We start from the raw sequence: 16641 nt of genomic DNA, 5'->3' as shown, positions 1-16641 counted from the left end.
TACATCTGCCAGGGAGACACACGGCAATCCTTCCGGACTCCTTCCCTCCTCAAAGCTTTGCAATCAATCCTTGGTTATATATCTGCTTTCATTCTGGCCCCATATCTCGAAATATGGCCGTGCATACCTTCGTACAGTGAACTCTTATTAAGCAAATAATGACAGTCAGACAACGCCCAACATGTGGAAAAGCCAAAATCTGCATGGTGCTCAAACTCAGCGTCATGGCTGATTGCGCAATCCTAACCCATGTCCCAAACGCCGTGCTAGAGAGTCGCTGTAAGCAGTACAGAAGCTTGAGAAAAGGAAATTTAACCCGGAAAACAAAACCTATTGACCAGGTGTTTGCTCCTCCTCCTCAGTACTCGCAATCGCCTCCTCCCCCTCCATTGTCAAGTCAACCGGCGTTGGTGCAATTCTCCGCCTCTTGTTCTCTCGCACGTCTTCCGTCTCGGCCTCTGCAACAGGGTTAAGATCTCGTTTTTTGGACAGTGCTGCTCCGTCGTCACGATCGCATTCGCTCCTTTCGCTCTCTCTACGTCCAACCTGGCCAATGTGTGGAACTCCACTGACTGAGCTACTGGCGCTATGTGACCCGCCCTGACCATGAGCAGGGGTAAGAGGCGGTGTCCACATAGGAACTGGCCCAGAGTTAGCTGCTGCAATGCTCGGTACTGACGACATGACTGGTGTTGGTGCATTCATGTTGCTTTGATCTCCCGCTCCAGGAGCAAATGACGAGGCTGTAGCGATACTAGACACCGAGTTGCTTCTTGTAGGACTGCCTGGTCTTGCAGGAACAAAAGAGCTAGGAGATGCTGGGAAACCTGCAGATGGTTGTCTTTGCATTGGGGGTGCTGTTGCCGTTGCCGTTGCCGACATGCTTCCAGTTGTCGGCGTAGGTGTTGGGGTGGAATGATTGGATGCCTGACTGGCCGCTGTGTTAATGGCGGCAGGTGTATTTTGCTGTCTGTTGTGAACAGCCAGTGGTCCTGTGTACTTTTCGCCCAGTTCTCCAGGAGCGAATGTTATCGAAGAGCAGAAACCATCCGAGGATGTCATTAGTAGCATGGATCCATCATTGGACCTTTGAGAGTGTCAGCAATTTTCCAAACTCAATGGTCCTTGTATTTCTTACCAGGTGATGTCTGTAAATGTAGCAAAGTGCAAGTTGCTGACTATGCACAGCGGCTTCTGCTGCTGCGTATCGTAGATGTGGATGGCATCTTGTGTTGCAACAGCATAAATCATGCGATAAGGCAGCGTGAAAGCAGACACAGGTCCAGCGGGCGGCGCGGTTGGTGCAGATGCGTCGTTTTCATTAGGCTTGGGCGATGGTGCTGAAACACTTGGTGAGGGTGACGGGGCACTTGTAATGGGCGGCGGGTCCATTGATGAATGCGATGTCGGGGGCTTTGAGGGCATGACAGGTTCAGGCAGAGAGGGGATCTCATCGTCCATGTTCGAGGTGTCAATGGTGATTTGTCTCGTCGGAGGAGCCGTCTGGCGTAGGGTGTAGTACACGGGCGAACAACGCACAGCAACCGAAGGCTTCTTGTGACCTGGCAAATACGCCACTGGAGGCTTGTTCAGACCGGCCCTAGTGTAAATGTAGACGGTGTTGGTAATGTCCTCCGCCGGCTTCGCCTCGCCTACAGACGGGTGCAGTGCCTTGTATTGGCCTGCCGGAGTGAAAAGCAAGCTTCCATCTGGAGCAAACGTCAAACGTCGAAAAAAGGATGTGAGTGTCTCGTTGAAGTAGATGGGTGCGTTCCGGATTCCAGTGCCGATACTGCCAATGCTGGGAGAATTGGGCATGACAGCGGGCAGGGGCATGGACGGAGCTGGCGAGGCAGAGCGGCGCATCGAGGGCGAGGAGCCAAATGATGAGCGACGGCTGTGCGAAGTCGGCGGCGGGTGCATAGTCGGCAGGGCGAGCGATTGTGGTGTGCCAGGCATTGAGGGCACAGGCGAGCCGATTGCCAGCGAATCTCCTACGAACGAGGCGCGACCACCAAAGTCGGGTGGTGCAGGGCTATTTGAAGATACTCGTCGTGCGGGTAGATCCATTTTGGTGACCTTGCTGTGCTGGGCCAGGGAAAATTGACCGTCCTTGTTCTTCAGCGTGTAAATGTGTACAGATCGGTCAGAAGATTGTGTGGCAATGTATTCATTCATTGGATCCCAAGCCACACCTTGGACATAATGGTTGTGCTCAGCAATCTGTCGCACAATTGTTCCTAGAGGTTATTGAGCAGCTGTGGGGAGGGTGGCGCAAGGGCAGGATGTCGTACCAGTCTGAGCGTTGTAGATGCGGGCAATGTTGTCCATGCTGCCCGTGATGAAGAAGACGCCATCTGGCGACCATGCCAGGTCGTAGATTTCGGAGCCTATGGATCTGCACATGGCCTTGACTCGCCATGTCTCTTTGTCCTCGAGGCCTTCCTCGAAGTTTGTGTGGGTTGTCTGGTTCTCGGCAGGGACCCAGAGCAGGACATTGCCGTCGTCACCGGCACTGGCCAGCATTTCGCCTGTACATGTTAGCCGTGGTGCGCGTATGCTGGATTGGCCTGGAAGTACCGCGTGGGCACCATCGTACTACGTTGACGGCTTGTGTGTGCTTGACGAGCGTCGACAGATACGTGACCTTGCGCTCTTCGCCATGTGTCTCGACGCTCCAGAGCTGCAGCTGGTGTTAGCGGATGTTGGCGGCTAGTGTCTGTTGGCATGACGCACGCGAACATTGTTGTCTCCGCCCGCAGTTGCTAGGCGGCCCTTTCCATGTGGCTCGAAATGGGCAGAGTAGATGGGGGCATTTTCATTGTGCCAGGAGACGAGGAGAGGAGCAGCCTTCATGTTGGACCAAGATGCGGCTGCTCATGGGCCGTGTCAATGGCGAGGGCGTCGAGGATACAGGGCCGGGTGCGAACCAGTGGGTAGAAGGGTATGGCGAGGGGGGAATGGTTGGTGATGGTGGTTGTGGTGGTGTGAGACTATCAAACGGGTTGCTAGGCTGTTTGTTGCTGGGGACCAGGGTTTGGTAAGTAGTTGGCGGACAGGATCACGATGGGCTGCGGAGGCCCGCGAGCAGTGGATTGTGGTGGATTGATGAAGGCAAGGCTAGAGCGAGGGAGCCAATGTTTTCTTTATCTGACTGCAGATCACTAGAGGTGGTCGTCGAGGCATTGCTGGGCCTGGGGGTGGTTGGCGCCATGTCTCTAAGCCGCCTGCACATGGACACGAACCGGGCAGCGCGAACGTTCCGCGTCTCCGGCTAGCCGCCTTGGGAAGCCTAATGGACTGGTTTCACCGTCATACGGCCCAGGCACAACACAACACCCTCGCTGCCAGCTAGTCATTCGCCCTCGACACACCAAGACGAACAGCACAAACAGCGCCTGGCCTGCATGTCCATCCGCCAGAGGGCGTGCAGCGACAGACATTCACGTCCAGCCCTTCTCTGCCCGGGGGAACCAACGAACCTGTCGTGCTGCCCATGCAAACGCCCCGAGCATGCTCGAGTGTCCATCCATTCACCCCGGCCGCGGCAGGCCCAAGATGAGACGCAGGCGAAATACGGGCCTTGTTACGACGCCACTTATGCACCCTACACTGACCATGTTTCTCATCGATTATGCGGCCTGCACTATCGCCCGTCGTTCTGCCACCCATCGTCCATCCATCTCCAGGTGCAGCCCGCGCACGGGCCCGGGTGGATCGGGATCGCGTCACGTCTCCAGCGCAACCACTACACGGTGGAGTCGAGCACCCACAACACACGCCCACCCATTGGCTCCTACTCTGCCAGAGAAGCCGAGAAAAAGGACCGCACACTCCCGCCAGCCCCCCTGGACTGCCTGCGGGAACCACCACAGCCTGCCCATTACACCCGTACGTGAATACGCACTTGCCTGGTAGAATTTTCCGCCTCTCCTCAGCATGGCGGACCAAGGACCCACCCGCCTTGAAACTGAGCTCGAGCTACTACACGCCATGTATCCCGACCAGACACACTACAACCCCAATTCCCGCGAGTTAAAGTTCACCAATCATGGCCATTGCTCCTTCCTTCTTCGCTTACCGGAGACGTACCCTGATTCAGGATTTCCCGACATCATCTCTGCAACGGATGCGGCCAAGAATGACTTGCGCCTACGTCTGAGAGCAGCCGTAGCAGACTTGACACTACTTGAGGGAGAGGAATCACTCGATGCCATTGTTGCCACCTTTGAGCGTCTCATCGAATCTGCTTCTTCGCATCTGAATCAACCACAAAATGCCAGTGCCACTTCTGATACCCCAAAAACAATCATCGTATGGCTGCATCACCTTCTCAACACCAACAAACGCAAACTTGCCCTCTCGCCCCCACCCGCAACACCTCCCATTTCCGGCCTCACCAAGCCTGGCTATCCAGGTGTCCTCGTCTACTCGGGCCCATTCTCAGCTGTCACCGAGCACGTCAATTCGCTAAAGGCCCAAAACTGGCAAGCCTTCCAGGTACGCTACGAGGAAGATGAGCTCTGGCACTTTGCACATGGTACAGGCGTCAAGGAAGTCGAGACCATGAGCGACGTTGTAAAGGGCGTCGAGACACACAATCACACGGCCAACGAACAAAAGGATAAGCTTCTCAAGGCTGTTGGTATAAAATAAAAGTGCATTCCGGCCTCGTATTCGGCAGCGTGAGGAATGGAGGGAAGATTCTTGCCGGATGTTGATGTCCAAGAAATTCGGAATCACGGAAACCGAACCGAGCCGGACATTGCAGTAGTGCTGTTGATCGTGGACTGCATACACCGCAGCATGGGTTACATACGAATCTGACGTTCGATACCTCAGCTGAGCCTCTCTATTCGTCGCATACCTTAGGGCAGTGAGCCATGTAATCGGTGGAAAATGGACTGATTTACCCCGACAAGGTCCTTAATAAGTCCGCCAAGGAGAGAGGCCTAGCCCAACTTGGAAGAGCTAGTCTTATCAACTCCCTTGTCAGCTTGTCAGCGCTATCCCACGATGTCAAAGGGCTTAGCTCTCGGTCGTCAGCGACTTGCGACGACAAATGGCCTGAGATCCAAGACATCTATAGCGAATCTCCAGTTTGCCCGGGCATTCAATTTCAGAGACAGTATAAAGACTGTGCTCCATGATAGTACACCCTTCCTGAAGTATCGGGGCCCCTGTACTGTCCTGAAGCAATCGACACTCACCACGTCTGGGCGTATTACCATTTTTCACATCTTGTCCACACATACTCGATCGGTCGTAGATTTACTATTTTAAGCCCTTCTAGCAACCCGACTTCTCAGCGATAGCATGTAATCTTCTAGACGAAAATAGGGAATGGCAATAGGAACTTTCAACGAATGGTACCGTGCCAATGCAGACCGTGGTCCAGTTGATTTGCGGAAGGCGAGTCACTGCAGCTGCAGAAATTAAGTGCATACTTGGAGCTGATAGTTCTACTGAAGCATGATTATGGAAGCTGATTTCCAAGTTAAAAAGCGCCACCAGGCAAGCCTCCCTCTCCTGCATCCTACACCATTTCAACAGCAAATGGATGCATCCTGATGCTGTCATGTCAGATTCCCCATCTGAAAAGAAATCTCAAATTCCTACCAAAAGAACGAAAGGGTGAAATAAACCAATAGATGGTGCAAACATCAATTCCTAACATGGTGTGTTCATGTTTGTGGAAAGCCCTTGGAACAACCGGGTCACGTGGGGAGCTATTAAAGGCTACGTGCAAGGGTTGGCCTGCGGGAAGTGACTTTGTATACGTTTTGGACCGCGCCATGGGACCGCTATCCCTTGTCTTGGGCTCTTTCCGATTATAAGTGCTTTTTCGTTCCTGTTTGTTCCACAGTGGATGTGTCAAACAGAAGAACCTCACCAACGCATGGGATCAGCATTATCCACCTTGGAGACTTAATATTCGACTATGACAGTGTACCAAGACCAAATTCAATCCAATCGATCCAAGTCTATGTCACGGTATAAACGGGTGTAAGGTCAAGCCATGCAAGTGACAACTGCGAACGCTAGCGCCGATCGAGACCCTACCCAGTGGCTTGCGTCGCAATCATCGCGCCTCTATCGAAGCTTAATCCCACATGAGCACGCGTGCTGTGGAGCGGACGATCTGGGGCGTTGCCAAATACGGCCGTGGCTGCTTTCTGGTGCAGCCTAGGACTGATCTAAAACCACTCATGGCTTGGTCTTATAACGATCTTCCAGTCCAGTAGATGTACTCAGGTACTAGATTGGACATTGCTATTTAGTCTCTAGGTGCAGCTGGAGCTCTAACTTAAAACCGTCTCAAACATGCACCTCGCCAAAGAAGTCAAGATTGAGCCAATCTGAAGTCAACAAAAAAAATTCCCGAGCCTCCATGTTGATTGATTTGATCGTTTCCAGAGCGAAATATCGTTTCAACCCTCAGGGACTGCCATGGAGCCTTAGCGCACACGCACCCAATCTCGAACCTCCACATTACGGCTGCGATCCACATTTCCAAAGTCACATTTTGTTGAGGCACTGAGTTTATAGCATGAAGAGTGTTTGATGTCTCATTTTTATCTATTCAGTTTGAGTGCAGACAGCTTAGTATGCTCCCCGCAAGAAGGATCTTGTGCAGTCGGGGCTGATGTGTGTGACGGGAATTTAGTTCACGACTACCAAAGGTCGCGGCGTCAACCTCGTTCCATGGCTGAACAGGTTATCTGGGTCGTATTTGTGTTTCAATTCTTCAAGTCGTTTCACATTCTCACCAAAGATTTCGTTCGCTTCCACATCGGCATCTGTTTCCATCAGCGTCGGAACAAGACTGTGCAAAGACGAGGAAGAGGCTTCAGAGCCTTTGACAACTTTAGTTTCACTTACTTGCATAGTTTCCATACTGGCCAACTCCCCCGTCTTTCGAACGATCCGCAGCAGTTTCAGAAGCCTTCTTTAGGAGACTGCGAGAGAATGTACGGATTTCAGTGTCGAGTGCTGGATCGAACCTTCCTATCATTAGTACAAACCTTGCTCTCGGTTTCCATTCTACTCACCACTTGAAAAGCGTCGCAACATTATAATAGTCTCCCCGATTCGAAAACGACGTCTGATCATTCGGCACCGCTATCACCTTCTTGTAAGGAATAATCTCGAACATCATCATGCTCTCATTCGTCCGTTCGTGCGATGCGACAAATGCATTGAACTCCGCAACCAGCTGCACAACGACGTCTGGGTTTAAGGGAAGTTTGAAAGCACCGCCACCAAATTGTTTGCATCCGTCGAAGCCTGCATTGGGATTGAGCAGACTGTTTAGCTTTTCGTAGGGAACCATGGACGTCATGTCTGCGATGGGACCGAGCGCAAAAAGCTCAGCGAAAAACGCTTTTGCCTCTTCTTGCGGACCGTTGTAGAAGAGCTGGCAAAGCGCAACAGGAGCATTTTCAGGTGGAGGCGCTGCAAATGCCATTATTATGGCCTGATTCCCATCGTTCGTTTCATGGAACTTATTTGCGAATGCGACAAGCTGTGGGGTCTTATCTTGAGGGAATATTAGGGGCCCGGCAAAGACTTCATTCTTTTGGTCGTAGGCTTGAAAGGTGAATGCGGTTGTTACTCCGAAATTCTGACCTGCGCCGCGTACGGCCCAGAAGAGATCTTCATTTGAGGTTGCTGATGCAGTGAGTTGTTCCCCGGACGCGAGGACGATGTCAACGGAGAGAAGGTTGTCTGGCGTCGTCAGTATCTGATTGTGATCACAGCTAAACAGGGTATAAAGAATTAATTATCAAAGGTGACTTACCAATCGTCAATCCATACTTCCCAGTAAGATACCCATACCCACCACCAAGCGTCAGGCCCCCCACACCAGTATGATTGACAGTCCCTCCGACAGTTGCGAGACCGTACTTTGCGGCCTCGACATCGACATCTTCCCAGAGGGCTCCTCCCTCGGCCGTGATGGTCTTGGCTTGAGGGTCTACAGTCACTTTGCGCATCTTGGAGAGATCAATCACGATCCCATCTTCGATTGAAGCGGCGCCCGAAGTCGAGTGTCCGCCGCCTCGGACGGTGAAGGGGATGCCGTGTTGACGGATCTGGGCGAGGGTTGCGGAGATGTCGTTGGGTGAGGTGACTAGTACAACGGCAGCCTGGTCTATTATAAGCCCGCAAATTTTTTTAAAAAAAAATAGGGAGAGAAAGAAGGCCGATACTTACAGCTCTCTTGATGCAACTTTCACTCCATCTCTCAATGCTCTTCTCGTATGCCGGGCCGTCACTGGGAAACAGAACCTCGGCATTTGTATCTTTGAGTAGCTCCTTGAGCGAAGAGTAATCAAACCTATGCAGATTTGAGCCCATCTTGAAATTCCAAGAGTACTTTTGACTCAAAACCTCGTGATGCAGTATACGGAATAGATATGTAGAGAAGCAAGGGCGAAATGCTAGATCTCTGCAGTATGACACGTCGAGTTTTAGCTTCTTTCTGAGGTCACACAAGCCGATTGATTAGTTTATCAGTCTGGCCTTTCAAGTATGTTCTCGGCTGACTGGTTCAGTAAACAGAAGGATGCTGACGCGACGCGGATGATTTGTTGGGCGGGGCGATAGGCGGATTATTCAGCACTCAGTCGACTGAGGGGCAATTCATACTCAAATCAATTGGCGGAAGCGTAGCCACTACTGCTGTGTTATCCCGACCTTTCTTACACTCGGTAAAACCGGAAAATGATTGCCCATCCTAACAGTGCAAAACCACCAAAAATATAGCTGAATTAGTACCTGCATACTTCTTCGGCTGCCGCGGCTCTTATAGATACTAGTTAATCTCTAAAAATCCAAGGGCGAAAAAAGTAGTTCACATGGATATAATAGCATAAATTTAATTCGGAGACAACCACGTTACGATAGAAATACTTCATGATCTTAATAGCTGGTTTGGAGGGGACAGACCCGGTTATTTTGATTTTCCACGTTTACCGGGTGCATGAGAGCCAAGTTACCACCGCACAGGTCTCTGGTCTACTTGGCGCATTACTGTGTCTATGGAAACATGTCGTGACAGGCAATTTCATCTTTGTAAGCAATATCGGATACGAGGACCTGGCAGGTCTTCAGGTAGCGATATCTGGCTGATGTGCTTGGTTTGGAAAGGCTTAGATACCAATTCTACAACCTGAACAGCAAGATCTTGGAAACATCGCTCACAAGACCATTTGGATACGAAACTAGTCAATGGTGGTTGCTGCAAATAGTAGACATGTGATTGGACAAGTGGTGACGAACAAGGCCCAACTAGCGTGGACCCTGGAATTCGGTGCGGCGAACTTCTTTCTTTCCCGCAGCAGGCACGTCGTTCGTTAGCCATACGACGTGCAGTGCTATCATGCTGAAGACAAGGAGCGTCCGGTCTATCTGCGCATCATGTCGTCTCAATATCGCAATTTCACGCGCCCGTAGCGCACGACTACCGTTGAGGACTCAATCCGCACCGCTACAAGTACGATTGCCCGCCTCGCGAGGCTTTGCGCCACAGCGAGCATTTTCGACAACACCTACGAAGAGAGATTTGGACCGAGAAACCAAGGAAAATGTCCCCTCTTCCGAGGATGTACCTCCTTCTCCAACCGAAGCACTCAATTACGAAGTCAACGCGCGGAGGGCGAGACAGCAATTCGGAGATACCTTGCCCAGGGATCATCTGAGTGCGGAAGAATACATGGTCTACGAGCGACTTTACGGAGAGCCTGTGTTTATCGACCCAGTAGAAGACACCCAGGGGCTTGACGCGGTGACTGAGGAAGAAATTATTCAAGAAGAACGGCCCGATGGCACAACGGTCTTGTTAAGGAGGACAAAAGATGGCGAGCTGGAGGAGCTTGAGATTGTTGCTGAGAACAACGCTCTCGAAGAGGAAGACGCAGAGGCTGACGAGATGGCCGACGAGACCATGACACCAGAAGAGTGGGAGGCACGCAGAGAGGAAGAATTGCAGACATACCACGACGACGTTTATGAGCAGAGTCGACTACAGCATGAGGAAGCTGAGGCATGGGAGGACATGGAAGAGTCGCAGGAGGAGGACGATTTCATGCGCGCCCATCCTCTGACTATCGCCGGCCGCTTCAAGCCATCACCCTCAACTGTGTTCCTGCCCAAGGAAACACTGGTGGACCCCACTGCCCTACTCCTAACCCGTGCCAATCACAAGCACCTTGCTGAATCTGCGAACCGAATTTTTGGCGGACGGGGTCTGCCCAACTCGGCCAGTACGGCTCCAGCACGCTTAGGCAACGAGCAAAAACCGATCCCGCTTGATCCTTCGCAGTCAGACATGGGCAATATCGAAGCTGATGCATACATGGCATCTGTCCAACCAGGAACATATGCGAGTGTTATGAGTGCCATGGTCGAGGTTCGACGGCGGCTTGGGACTGGATGGCTGGAGCACATGCTGCAGAACAAGAAGGGCGGTACTATCCTAGATGCTGGCTCAGGAGGTGTTGGTGTGCTTGCGTGGCACGAGATGCTTGAGGCGGAATGGCAGCGCATGCATGAGGAATCAGGGAACACTTCGCACGGCGCTACCCCACTAGGCAAAGCGACTGTCCTGACAGCTTCCGACACACTTCGCCACCGCGCAAGCAAGCTACTGGACAACACGACATTTATTCCTCGACTTCCAGAGACTGTGACACCCGAAGACGAAGCCAACACGCAACAGCCACGGAAATTCTACGATGTCATCATTGCCCCGCACACGCTTTGGCCGTTGCGACAAGACTATTTGCGCAAAGAACAGGTCGAGAAGTACTGGTCTTTGCTCAACCCCAAAGGCGGTGTTTTGATCCTCATTGAAAAGGGACTGCCGCGAGGATTCGAAGTCGTTGCTGGTGCTCGTGCTTATCTACTGGACAAGCACATTGCCTCACCCGGGTCAGAGACCATTGAACGATCCGTCGAGTCTCAAGTGTCGCACCCAGAAGAAGAGACCAGGTTTATCCAAAAAGAAGTTGGCATGATTGTTGCGCCATGCACCAATCACAGTACATGCCCCATGTATCAGTCTACTGGTGTTTCTCAAGGACGCAAAGATTTCTGTTTCTTTAGTCAGCGTTACATTCGGCCGCCATACCTTCAACGTATTCTGAATGCCAAGGACAAGAACCATGAAGACGTCCAGTTCAGCTACCTCGCTGTCCAACGTGGACGTGATCAGCGCCTTGCCGAGCACGACATACTCGGCAAGGGTTTTGTGCAGGGAGAGTTGTCAACAGCAGCTGCTTTTGAAGGCCATGAATGGAAGGCTTCAGACGCGGATCCAGACCTAGCAACAGAAGAGCCCACATTGACTTCGACAGCCGACGTCAATCCACTTACACTTCCTCGACTTATCCTGCCCGCCCTTAAGCGACGAGGTCATATAATAATGGATGTGTGCACACCAGCTGGCACACTAGAGCGCTGGACTGTTCCCCGATCCTTTAGCAAGCAGGCCTTCCGTGATGCACGAAAAGCGCGATGGGGCGACTTGTGGGCACTTGGCGCAAAGACGCGTATCCCGCGCAGTGTGCGTCTGGGACGCCCGAGTGACGAGTTCGACAAAAAGGGCAGAAAGGTGAAGAAGGCCAAGCAGGTGACTATTGAGATAGGCATTGGCGAAAGGGATGGCCGGACGGTTGAAGAAGGACCGGCCAAAATCCTGGGTAAAGGAGGAAGAATGTTGGTCGGAGACCGGGATGGACGATATACCAGCGATCGAAAGATTCGAGGAAGCAAGGGCAGGAAAGGAAGGAAGAAGCAGATTGGCCAAGACTATGATGTTCTGGACGACATGTAAAATATGATTGATGTATAAACTTTATGATGTACTATTACTATCCAAGTCCTAGTCGACTTCCAATCTTACCTCTAGAGATTTCTACCGCAATCTCACCCATCAAACTTGACATAGCCTTTTCCTTTTACAAATGTAGCCAGCCAAGGGACCTCGTTTGTGCGTTGCACCAACTGAGCGTAGAAGTCGCCATGAGCAGGCCCATCAACCACATTACCCATTGGACTGCCATCCGGCTGTCTCTGATCAGCGTAGAAGAAGCTAAATTCACCACAATCATCAGCGCCATTGCTCTTCCCAAACCACCGCAAATAAAAAAAGAAAGAAGAGAGAGAGAGAGAGAGAAAGAATCAAATAAAAAAAACTCACCGATATCCCTCCCCCTTGTGAATCTCATCCGCAAGCCCAACCCAATACGCACTTGCACTCTTGCCGACGCCCAACGTGACCAGCGCATCGACGGGCAAAATGGTACGATTCAGCATATTCCCGGTAAAAATAAACGTCTTGTTTCGGCCGTGCTCCTCGTCGTCCTTGGCCATGTGCTTCCACCCCTTGACGGCCTCGTGGGCGGCAACGTACGGACTCACGACGTTAACATTCAGGTCGGCGGCAAAGCTGTCTACGGGGACAGAGGTGACGAGGCCGGGGTCGGCTGGGGGCGTCAGGGTGGCGGCGTTGTAGACGACGACGGTGGGGTAGGCGTGCAGATCGGCGTGGATGCGGGCGAAGAGCGGGGGGATGGTCGAGGGGTTGGTGAAGTCGGCGGTTAGAGAGAGCGTTTCCGGGGAGAGCGAGGTGCCGCTGCGTGAGGCGGTCGCGATGCGGTAGCCGAGCGAGGAGAGGGCCGAGACGATTGCGGTGCCGGCGTTAGGGCCTGCGCCGAGGATGAGGGCGATGGGTTTGGGGGACATGGTTTGGGGGAGTCGTGTTACGGTTTGTGGATATGTGTGTAGGTTTGGGGAATGGGTGTGGTATTTGGGCTTAAGTATGTTTGTTGATAGTATAGTCATGGTTGAGTGTATTTGATTACAAAGTCCGCAGCTCGTCCGCTTCTTCATCTTTCTGCCTTGAATATTCCTCTTGACATTTCTGGTAAACCTATCGCCAGGTCGTCTGATAGTTCAAGGTACACCATGACACTCGGTCTGTTGAGCGCGTAGACTAGGACGAATGCGGAAAGAGGATCATGGTAATATTGCATGCCCGAACAGTCTTGTTTGGTCCAAAAGTTGTGGAGAAAAGCCAAATAAGCTTTCATCTGTGGGCGTACATGCTTAGCCAATCTTGCGCTTGCTTGGTAACAAGACGGCGTTTCCCCGGTTTGACATATCTGATCCCAATGGAATTTAACCAAGCGATATTAGTAAGCTGATTCACTCACATCATGTCAACAAAGGCAAACAGTCAAAAGTGTGGATGGTGTTTATTAAAATGATTGCTAAACGTGGTTGTATATACATCCAATACCCCCCACCCTCCCCCTCCCCAGTCAAAATCTAGTCAAAATCCTCGGCTTCCCTATAATCCATACATACATAGTAAAAGGGGTATATATCTCTACTAGTAATTTTTTTTTAAACACCAGTGCAAGTGCTGCGCCTGAAAAAAAAGACAAGCGTGTCAGCGCCCAATCGCGCTGAGGATGCACCCACCCATATATAATTCGCTCATCCGACGCCGTGCGATGCAAAAAGAACAAAGGAAATCATGCGGACAAAGTGAAAGGCATATTGCTCAAATGAGCAGTCCAACACCAAGACTGACGGTGTTGAGGCTGGCCTCGCGGCTCTCTGTGCTGGGCCGTCTCTTGTCGATGGCGTCGAGCTGGCGCGCGGCATCTGCCGTCATGGGCGCCTTGCCAGTTGGTGAGGGGGGGCCTGATGGGCCCGTCTCATCCGTGTTTGACTTTGAGTTAATAGGGGCGAGGTCTTCGCCAAATGAAATAGACGTTATGGAATCATCGCTAATGCCCCGGACTGGGGAGCTTGGTCGTTCGGGTACAACGGTTGCAGGCACTGTTTCGTCTGCGACTGGTGCGGGTGGATCTTGGTTTGCGCTGTTGTGAGACGGCCTCCTGATCTTGGGAAAACCATGTGCATCATAGCGCGGTGGATGCGCGGTGTATTCAACCAGCATGTGAGCTTTTACGCTGATGCGGAAACGCTGACCCTTGGCAAAAACCACATCGCTTACTCGCGGCGAAGAAGCGAGCAGTACCGGTGCACAACGGCGACGGTAGCGCATCATTTGTGCGGGCGAAGGTGGAGGCGGAGGTGTCGACTTGGGGTCAGATGCATTCTCGGATTGCTCGTCATCGGCCTGGGCCTGGTCTTGGGAAGAGACACGGACTAGAGATTGCCTTGCCTCTCGTGTAGGGAAGCGAACATCTTCTGGATCAAAATCATCAAGCTCGGCATCGGCCGATGGAGATGAGCGGCTTGTGCTTGGTTCGCGGTTTCCTGCTAGGTTGGGGTAGAGTTGTCGCATAATCTGCTCCTGTTCTGCAATAAGGCGGCGGCCAGCTTCCATGCTCGACAAAGCCTCGAGATTTTCTCCGACCTGTGCAGCATCCAAGACTCGCTGTCTGCGACTCCTTCGGGGCAAACTCCTGTACCGAGGCTCGCTGCGGTCCTCGAGTGGGGCGCTAATGTCAATGGCAGCACAGCATGACTCTACCCAGTCGAGCATGCTTTGCTCGGATTGGGGGCACAGCAGGAATTGTTCAAATTCGAGGCGCAGTCTGATGGGGTGTTCTCTCACGGGCTCAAAGAGTTGTGGGTCCGACTCATATAGCTTGGGACGAGCTGCAACGGGCACCAAGTGAACAAACGGAGATTTTGGGACCAAGGCCGATTTCCTGACATCAGAGGCGACGCCAACCTCGGCATGCTGCAGAGAATACGTCTTGAGCAGACGGCCCGGCGAGGCTGCCTTGTTCTTGCTGAGGAGGTGGGGGTTCTTGATGCGATAGAGGCTTAGTTGAGTGCCGCGGAGGATAGCGTAGACGTCGGCCCACTCGCGGTTACCCGAGACTTGGAAAGGCGACGACAGTTCCTGTTTGATTCCCACGATGCCCTCCATGTCGACGGTGCAAGTGTAGGGAGGGGGAAGAGGGGTGGCGCGGACGGCGTCTTGCTCTGCTTTTGTCCGGGCTTGGAGCCTTTGCATAGTCTGGGGGTCAATGGCACAGGCATACGAGGGCGGGGAGCCAAGGGGCAGCTGGGCGTGTGTATGGTAAGTGTTATGGTATCCATACGTGGCAGCGGCGCCAGAGTTTGCCGAGCGGGTGCGCGTGGTTCGACTTCGCGACATGGTGTCGGTGGCAGCTGGGTCCATAGGAAGAGGAAGCCAGGGTTGTGGGCCTGGGGGGGTGTGTGAGATGTGTGTTTGGACACACGCGAGGGCGGCCAGCAATGGGCAGGGCGGATATTTATTGTGGGCGTCTCAGGCGGACGGGAAGAAGCAAGAAACAGAGAGGGAGGGCTCGGTGTGTGGAGGCGAGGCAGGCGTGTTTGGGTATCTCTGGGAGGTGCGACAGGGGTAGTGTGGGCGTGAAATGAGCGACGCGGATGGGGCGTCTGGCGTCTGGGTGGGCTCCGAAGAAAGCGCGGTCGGGTGGGCAGCAGGGCGTGGCGGAGAATGGGGGCGACGCATTGGCGGCAGCGCGTCTTCTTTAAGCGATCAGCGAGCAGCGAGGGCTAGGAACGAGTCCGGGCTGGGCCAGGCAGGATGTGGGACGGCGTCCATGGGCGGGCGAGGGGCGGGTTAGGCGTGATAGCGTTAAGTAAGTAAGTAGGGATGGCCGTCACTGGGTGCTATCAGGCGGCCCTGCAGCGGTTTTGGCGTGCCGACCATGTTCCAGATGTCGGGTGCGGGCCAAGGCCGGCTGCTGACTCATGCTCAGCCTGCCAGTGCCACGGGCCCTCGATGGCTTCATCGCCCGCCGCCACCAACCACAGAGGCCCCCGCTGGCGACCGACTGCGGCCCTGTTGCGGCTGCTGCTGCTGTTGTTGTTGTTGTGCCCGTCTGTTTGTTTGCGTCCACGTACAGCAACCAAGCACATGCGCATATACTAGTACATATCCATGTCTCTCTCCCTCTCCCTCCTTCACCTCCACCCACCGCCCTGCCTACCCCGCCTCAGTCAGACGACTCCTCTAGCACATGCACGCCTGCACCACGCACGTCGGGCTGGCACGGCACTATACTCTTCGCGGCTCACCTCCCCAGACAGCATCCCATCGTCGCCTTGATTGTGACATGCCCCATTACTTACTTACTTACTTACTTACTTACTACCCAAACACACTCCCTCCAGCCGCCTGTAAGCAGCGCACACAGTAAGCCCGCCCTCGTCCTCCAGGCCTCAGCAACATGCTCCCTCATCGTGTCTGGCCGCACAAGCCCCTTAGCCACTGCGCCGCCCGTGACATATTTATCTTGACTCCCCCCAAAAGAAGCCACCCTCCACATCGGCCGTGTCCGCGCAACATGGCCATCAAGACTATTGCGTCTTGTCTCGGCCGACGCCTGCTGCCTTTGCAGCCATGCATGCATGCGTGCTAGACGCGCCATGTAGCCATGTCTTCTCCTCCTCGACGGTCATGCATCCATGGCCACGCGCCTGTTCCCCACAGATGACACGGCTTGGTCCATGGCCCTGCCACTCCAGCCCTCTGCCGCTGCTGCGTGAATCAACCCGTTGTGCACTGCCGCCATAGCCCACCCGTTGCTCTGCTCCTGCTCCGCCGCTGCCACGCTCATCTTTCCATCCAAAAATCCCCCCTTTGAAACACTGACA

General features: G+C 53.2%; 6 protein-coding genes across 6 annotated transcripts; 2 read left to right on the top strand and 4 right to left on the bottom strand.

Annotated features, from left to right (window-relative positions):
* Positions 1-70: 70 nt before the first annotated feature.
* Positions 71-2856, bottom strand: PSV08DRAFT_225098 (WD40-repeat-containing domain protein; the record flags this gene model as incomplete). The annotated part of the gene is made up of 5 exons (XM_014228060.2): positions 71-1087; positions 1139-2240; positions 2295-2531; positions 2581-2683; positions 2737-2856. The coding sequence occupies 5 exons, from the start codon at positions 2854-2856 to the stop codon at positions 331-333; spliced, it is 2319 nt and encodes a 772-aa protein (XP_014083535.1). The 3' UTR covers positions 71-330.
* A 1043-nt stretch (positions 2857-3899) lies between these two features.
* PSV08DRAFT_392005 (uncharacterized protein) lies at positions 3900-4656 on the top strand (the record flags this gene model as incomplete). The annotated part of the gene is made up of 1 exon (XM_014228059.2): positions 3900-4656. Exon 1 carries the CDS (start codon positions 3940-3942, stop codon positions 4654-4656), a length of 717 nt encoding a protein of 238 aa, XP_014083534.1. The 5' UTR covers positions 3900-3939.
* Positions 4657-6547: 1891 nt separating this feature from the next.
* Positions 6548-8476, bottom strand: PSV08DRAFT_306465 (uncharacterized protein). Its single transcript, XM_014228057.2, has 5 exons — positions 8218-8476; positions 7802-8150; positions 7053-7728; positions 6883-7004; positions 6548-6800 (listed from the first exon to the last, which is right to left on the bottom strand). The coding sequence occupies exons 1-5, from the start codon at positions 8359-8361 to the stop codon at positions 6664-6666; spliced, it is 1428 nt and encodes a 475-aa protein (XP_014083532.1). The 5' UTR covers positions 8362-8476; the 3' UTR covers positions 6548-6663.
* Positions 8477-8919: 443 nt separating this feature from the next.
* PSV08DRAFT_402621 (mitochondrial small ribosomal subunit Rsm22-domain-containing protein) lies at positions 8920-12028 on the top strand (the record flags this gene model as incomplete). The annotated part of the gene is made up of 2 exons (XM_014228056.2): positions 8920-9078; positions 9395-12028. The coding sequence occupies 2 exons, from the start codon at positions 8920-8922 to the stop codon at positions 11837-11839; spliced, it is 2604 nt and encodes an 867-aa protein (XP_014083531.2). The 3' UTR covers positions 11840-12028.
* Positions 11611-12750, bottom strand: PSV08DRAFT_402620 (uncharacterized protein; the record flags this gene model as incomplete). The annotated part of the gene is made up of 2 exons (XM_014228055.2): positions 11611-12097; positions 12206-12750. 2 exons carry the CDS (start codon positions 12748-12750, stop codon positions 11932-11934), a joined length of 711 nt encoding a protein of 236 aa, XP_014083530.1. The 3' UTR covers positions 11611-11931.
* Positions 12751-13335: 585 nt separating this feature from the next.
* Positions 13336-15156, bottom strand: PSV08DRAFT_391997 (uncharacterized protein). Its single transcript, XM_014228054.2, has one exon. It carries the CDS (start codon positions 15149-15151, stop codon positions 13574-13576), a length of 1578 nt encoding a protein of 525 aa, XP_014083529.1. The 5' UTR covers positions 15152-15156; the 3' UTR covers positions 13336-13573.
* Positions 15157-16641: the final 1485 nt, after the last annotated feature.

This window comes from Bipolaris maydis, assembly GCF_028858645.1.
Source record: "Bipolaris maydis strain C4 unplaced genomic scaffold PSV08scaffold_9, whole genome shotgun sequence".
Lineage (NCBI taxonomy): Eukaryota > Fungi > Ascomycota > Dothideomycetes > Pleosporales > Pleosporaceae > Bipolaris > Bipolaris maydis.
This window is presented reverse-complemented; position numbering and strand designations above follow the sequence as displayed.

Coding starts and splice junctions, on each gene's coding strand:
- PSV08DRAFT_306465 (XM_014228057.2), bottom strand. CDS start 8,361: ATGGGCTCAAATCTGCATAGGTTTGATTACTCTTCGCTCAAGGAGCTA. Junction 8,151..8,217: donor AAAGTTGCATCAAGAGAGCT/GTAAGTATCGGC, acceptor ATAATAGACCAG/GCTGCCGTTGTACTAGTCAC. Junction 6,801..6,882: donor CCAGTATGGAAACTATGCAA/GTAAGTGAAACT, acceptor TGATGGAAACAG/ATGCCGATGTGGAAGCGAAC.
- PSV08DRAFT_391997 (XM_014228054.2), bottom strand. CDS start 15,151: ATGTCGCGAAGTCGAACCACGCGCACCCGCTCGGCAAACTCTGGCGCC.